The sequence below is a fragment of the Panthera leo genome, chromosome B4 (assembly GCF_018350215.1).
Source record: "Panthera leo isolate Ple1 chromosome B4, P.leo_Ple1_pat1.1, whole genome shotgun sequence".
Lineage (NCBI taxonomy): Eukaryota > Metazoa > Chordata > Mammalia > Carnivora > Felidae > Panthera > Panthera leo.
Window position 1 is genome coordinate 94,191,902 of NC_056685.1, and position 6,000 is coordinate 94,197,901.

At 42.3% G+C, this 6,000-nt stretch overlaps 1 protein-coding gene across 1 annotated transcript in view; it reads left to right on the forward strand.

Annotated features, from left to right (window-relative positions):
* The window catches only part of MYRFL (myelin regulatory factor like), a 125,611-nt gene extending 119,903 nt beyond the window's left edge, over nucleotides 1-5,708 (forward strand). Inside the window, exons 22-25 of the mRNA XM_042948329.1 lie at nucleotides 1,887-1,961; nucleotides 4,759-4,879; nucleotides 5,209-5,283; nucleotides 5,443-5,708. Coding sequence (XP_042804263.1) covers nucleotides 1,887-1,961; nucleotides 4,759-4,879; nucleotides 5,209-5,283; nucleotides 5,443-5,529 — 358 coding nt within the window. The 3' untranslated portion in view covers nucleotides 5,530-5,708. The remainder of the gene's footprint in view (nucleotides 1-1,886; nucleotides 1,962-4,758; nucleotides 4,880-5,208; nucleotides 5,284-5,442) is intronic.
* The last annotated feature ends 292 nt before the right edge of the window (nucleotides 5,709-6,000 follow it).

The window sequence follows — 6,000 nt, forward strand, 5'->3', positions numbered from 1 at the left end:
GAAAGCTAGAACTACATGGTAAAATCGATGTGTGCTTACATTGCTCCTTAAGTGAAAACACATTTGTTACACGGTGGACGAGGGAATCATAAAATGGTTGGTATTAGCAAATATCAATAAACCAAGGCTCCCACGATTCCAGTCTCCCACTTTAATGGGTAAAGCCAAGGCAAAAAGCTTAGAGGGCAGGTCTGTGGCTGACTCTCTGAGGACACATACCATAGGCCCAGAGCTGCTGGTTAATTTTATAGACAAGAAAGACATTGTTACTGATGGCTCCAAGTAATGAGTGAGCTGACATTTACACATTTTAATAACAAGGAGTACCATTGTTTTAATTGCTAAATAATATAGCTTATTTTAGCTTTTTCAGTTAGGAGGAAAAAAATCCAGATACTGAAAAAGTTATCAGCAACATCCATGTCTGTCGTGTGCCGTAAGGTAATGACGCATTTAGGAGCATAGAGTACAAGTAGCTTCAGAAAGCACAATATGCAAGTTGAAGGCATTAAGAGTGGGCAGGTAATTTTCTTTCTTTGATAAATATGTACTGGATGACTGCTAGGTTAAAGGCAAGGCCCTGTATTTGGAACTGGTGTCACAAATCCTTTGCATTCTCAGCCTTATTGCTTTTTTCAACCTAATGTAATGTAGGCTTCAGGTTGATTATACTGAGCTTTAAAAATAAGTTGTCTGGTGCATTATGCTTTGTTTATGGCTTTGACATTCATTATGTCATCGAATTCTCACAAAGTCCCTAAGAGGTTGGTCTAGTTGATCCCCATTCTGCCATTAAGGAACCTGAGCTTCAGTGAGCTTAAACAATTCAGAGACAGACATTAATTACTATGTTAGGGTGACATAATGAAGAAGAGTAGGGTGATTCAGGTTCAAATACCAGAACTTTGACAAGGTAAGTTCATTCCCTCTGAGTGTCCATTTCTCATCTGTGAGATACTACTGCATGCAGATGCTGGGGGGACATGTGGTAGGAAGTAAATTCCATTTATCTAAGCTTCCTCTGGTAGAACAAGGCTCTCCTGATCTCAATTCAGATCAGTTTTAACAACTGCTTCCTCATTTTTAACAACCTACTTTAGTGTTATTAAAGAGAATCTAAAATGACCCTGTCTCTTTTTCCAACTTACCTGGTTTTGTTTCTCCATATAATTCAAGGTATGGCCCAGACATAAGAATTTGTGTTAGATATAATATGCTTTTCTGCTGGGGTTTTCATTCCAGTATGAGTCCCAGGAAGTCCCGCTTTCTCCCAAGTATCTCTCTTAAAGGGGATGTGTGTATGGGGGGGTGGGGGTCTGGGGGTTGGGGGCATGTCTCTGTATAAGTCCTTCTGTGGTGCAGTTTTCTCCCTTATGAAATGGTGATTCAGACTATAATAACACTAGTTGATTCAAGTTCTGAACGTGCATGGTATTTCCTGCTAATGTTGCCGAAAAGGGAGCGATTCAGGATAGAAAAGCTGGTATTCATTATTTCCAGTCCTCCTTTCCAGAGGGATTGTTAGTTTGCCTTTGCCTCATTTGTCTTCCGAAATCTGTGTCTCCTTAACAGGGACTGGAGTCATTTCCGGTGTGCTCAGTTTTATGCATTTGGCCTGGGATTTGGCTTCCCGTCATTTTGTCTGTGTGTTCTAACAAACCATAAATCTCTGTGGTATATTTTATATATTAAGACCTAAAAGAGATCACTTTGAAATTTGACAGGTACATCTCTGGAAAACATAGAACTCTCCTGTGCTAAATTTGATCTTCTGTGTTTGTTATAGAGCATTTCACAGTTCACATAGTATTTAATGAGTAACAAAAGCCTTTTGAAGCCTTTCCTGTGTATTTTGATTTGTGGTTTTATTTTTTTTCCATAATTAGCTCTGGAAACTACAATTACAATATTCCTGTTAATAAGCACACACCTGCCAATGTCAAATTCTCTCTGGAAATCAAGTAAGTGCATAACTGTAGAAAACAATTCCACTTCTATCATTATCTGAGTAGGAAGTCTGAACTTACTTCACAGTTGATCAGTAAGTTAGAAGGTGGGAAGTTGTCAGTCCATGCCGGTGGATGGTAGTTGGGTTGAGAGGTGGGCCAGCTCTAGGGAGTTTTCAAAATGAAGGCTGGGATCTTCCAGGCTCCTCCAGTGAATGGAAAGACCCTAAGGATTCACACTCAGCACCTGTAAAATGGAAGCAGTTTTGGGTTTGATGCTCTCAAGTTGCAGACTCCCCCCCCCCCCCCCCCCCGCCACTGTGTCCCTTTGAATTAGGGTAGGAGCAAGAGTAATAGCACAGTCCCCGGGTTGGGGGGCTGGGCAGTTGGGAGAGTCCCTGGTAGCAATGCTGAGGCCGACACCACCCCCTCTCCCCAGGGGAGTTCAAGGAGTCAGAGTTTGGAGTTGGGCAGACCAGGGTTCAGATTTTGTCTCTGCCACTTACTAATTCTGTAACCTTGGAGAAACTACTTATCCTCTCTGAGTTGTTTTTGTCTGTAAAACAAGTTTGAAATAAGACCGGAACAAGTAGAGCTGCTGTGGGAACCGCTGTTAAGAATAATGAAATTAAGAACTACCATTTGCTGAGCACAGAGCCTATGCCACACACTCTACACTTTAATAGTGGGTCATATAATCCTCACAATAACCCTCTGAGTTCGGTATTTCTCTTCTAGTTTATATTTTTCAGATGGGAACACTTAGGTCTAGGGAGGTCAAACACACTTGTCCTGAAACTCACAGACAGTAAATGGTAGAGTTGGGTTTCATACTCAGCCCATCCTTTAAACCATCACTTTCCTGCCTTCCCAGTGAGATGAGAGATGTAAAAACGTTGCCCTTTCCTGGCACATATGAGACACTTAATAAATGATAGCTCTTTTTTTTTATATAAAAATTGTAAGTTATTTTATTTTGTTTGAGAGAGAGACAGTGTGAGTGGAGGAGGGGCAGAGAGGGAGGGAGAGAATCGCAGGCAGGCTCTGTGGTGGCATCACAGATGTGGGGCTCAGACTCACAAAAGCGTGAGATCATGACCTCTGCCAAATGCGAGAGTCGGACACTTAACCAACTTGAGCCACCCAGGCGCCTCAATTGTAGCTTTTATTATCAGTACCTTTCCTTCAAAATCACAAAGCTCTAATTTAATCTATTCGTACCAAATATTGAAAATAACTATGGTACTTCTAAGACTTTCGACCCACTTCATTCAAATTATGCAATGAGCTGCTCATCAGGAAGATAGATGGTTTTTATTTTGCGTCTCTTGATTATAGTCTCTCCTTTTCTCCCCCCTCTCCACATTTCCTCTCTTCTCCCCTTTGTTTTCTGCCTCTCTTTTCCTTTTCTCTGTCCTCCACGCTCCCTCTCTGCTTTCCCAGCTCTGTTACTCCTCCTCCATCTGTCCCTTCTTCTGTTTCACTTGGGCTTCATACCTCTTCCCTCCTCAACTTTGCTTCTACACTGAGTTCATGACACTCAACCCAACGGCTTGCCTTGGAAAGGTTTGTTTCAAGCAGCAAGTGTTTCGTGACTCAGAGCCCATCACATTTCATGCAGAGCAAGAGCTAAATGTACTGTTTTCTAGCACCCCCTGAGTAGCCTGGAATAGCATTTCCTCCTTCATTCCTAGCTTCAATGGCAGGAAGTAAGCTGACACGGTATGTCCCCTGAAGTGGCAGAAAACCATCTTGAGCCACTAAATCAGGCTTTTTAGGTGAAGAGCCATTTGTCCAATATGTGTGATTTAAAAATAACACACATACTCAACTGAGATCGTAGGTTGTCCCACTTGTGCAATAAGATCATTTCCAAGGACAGATGGATCTCAGCCTCTTGATGATAATTAATGGGCTAACCTCCAGAGAAGAGTCATTCTTTCTGGCAGGACTTCTACTCTGATAGCTTTTAAGGGAGGTAAATTCTAATGGGGCTCACCCCCACATCCCTTCCTGTGTTTGTGCACCTTGCTGCTTCAAACACTATCTCCTCAGATCAGGGGTGTGTAGAATCTGAAATCCTGGAAACTTCAGGTAGATGCACATTCAGTTGCCAGAGAAAAGAGAATGGATATCTTCAAAAAGTATTTTCTAATCTGTGGGGATAAGAACTTCTGATGCTAGGGTGATTTAAGTCACGAGATTAGATCTTAGGGACTATCGTATGCTACCCCAGTAGTTGTTTTGGTCAATTCAGGCTGCTATAACAGAAATACCAAAGACTGAGTGCCTTAACAAACACTTATTTTCCACCCTTCTGGAGGTTGGGAAGTCCCATATCAAGGCACTGGCAGATTTGGCCTCTGGTGAGGGTCTGCTTCCTGTTTCATAGAAGGCCATCTTCTCACTGTGTCCATATAGCAAAGGAACAAGAGAGCTCTCTGAGGTCCTTTCGATAAGATCAGTAATCCCACCCATGAAGGCTCCATGCTCAAGACCTAATCACTTCCCATAGACTCTACTGCCTAACACATCACTTTGGAAGTTGGGATTTCAGCATATGGATTTGGGGGAGGGGAACACAAACATTAAGTCCATGACAGTAATCATCTGAGACTGAGTTTCTTTCTGTAATAATGAGATGGGAATGGGCATATTGGCATTGATGAGCTTTGTGTAATAAAATGACTGCAGGAAACTTTGAATGGATTTCCAAGTTACGTTCCCATTCACACCTCTTTTTATCAAGGTATCGCCTAGTGGAGCTGGTAACTGCTTTCCATTTGCCCTTTCTCTCCTTTGTCTCTTGAAGCACAACAGAACCATTGATAGTCTTCCAATGCAATTTCACCCTTGGAAATATATGTTTCCATAGTAAAAGGGAAGCCAAAGGGATACAAAGCCACCAAGAGGTCTCCCAGGAGATGACACAGGTAATGTTTTCCAGCCCCTGGGCATTCTGTCCCTGTTCCAGAAGTGTGTCTAGAATTGCGGCACAGCCTCTGTTCCCCACCAGGAGAGGGATGCCGCGAGCCAAATGCCGCTGTTTCTCCTTGCTGGCTGACCCTGGTCACAGGGCTTTGCTCAGCATCCTCCGTGTGTCCTTCAGAAACTGCAGACTGTTTTAGCGTCTCCTATCAAAAGCTGTTGTCACGGATACCTTTCCTAGAGTAGTCAAGGAAATGCTTTCTCAGACTATAGTCTTTCCAACTGAGTGTAAAATGTGGTTATGAAGTGGATCTCTCTTTCATTCATTATTTAGGGCTATCAGCACATTTGGAGCCTCCCTGTAGCCCCATTCTTTGACAGCACATACCACTTCCGTGTAGCTGCACCGGTAAGCTTTCTTTCTTTTTTTTCCCCCTTTCCCTTTTTCTTTTCCGGTGAGAAAGAAACAGACCATTAAATCAATCCATCGATCAATTCAATTCAGTCAGTCAATTACTTTAACTGATTCTTACATTAGTCATTCTCCTTTTTTCTTCTGTTCTGACAGGATTTAGCTGACTGTTCAACGGATCCTTATTTTGCTGGGATATTCTTTACAGATTACTTCTTTTACTTCTATCGGCACTGTGTCTGATGTATTCGAATTTGGTTGAGGACTTCGCCAAGGAAAAATACTCAAAAATACGGCGAACAGAAACATAACCTCTTGCAATCTCTTTCTTCTCTTTGTAAAACATTCAATTTATTGCCATAGGGCTTTTTCAAGCTTTGGCTTCTGACAGTTTTGAGACGTTAATGAGGAGAATAAAGTGTTTGCCGCAACTTGAGATAGTGTGGTTTTTGATTTTCCCGTGATTATGAAGAAAACTCTTCCTGGAGTAAACAGCACTGTTGGGCTTGAAAATACTGCTTCTGGTATTAAGGAATCTGTGAGGCCAAAGACACAGGTCAGAGTCTACTTTGTGTTATGTATTTCTTACTGTAGCTTTCGAGAAAAACAAAAAGGCCCGTTTCTGCCAACGTGGGCCCACTAAACACAGACTCTTAACAGTGTGTGATATGGTGTGTGTTAGGGGGATGGATGGGTAGTGTCTCACAGATGAGC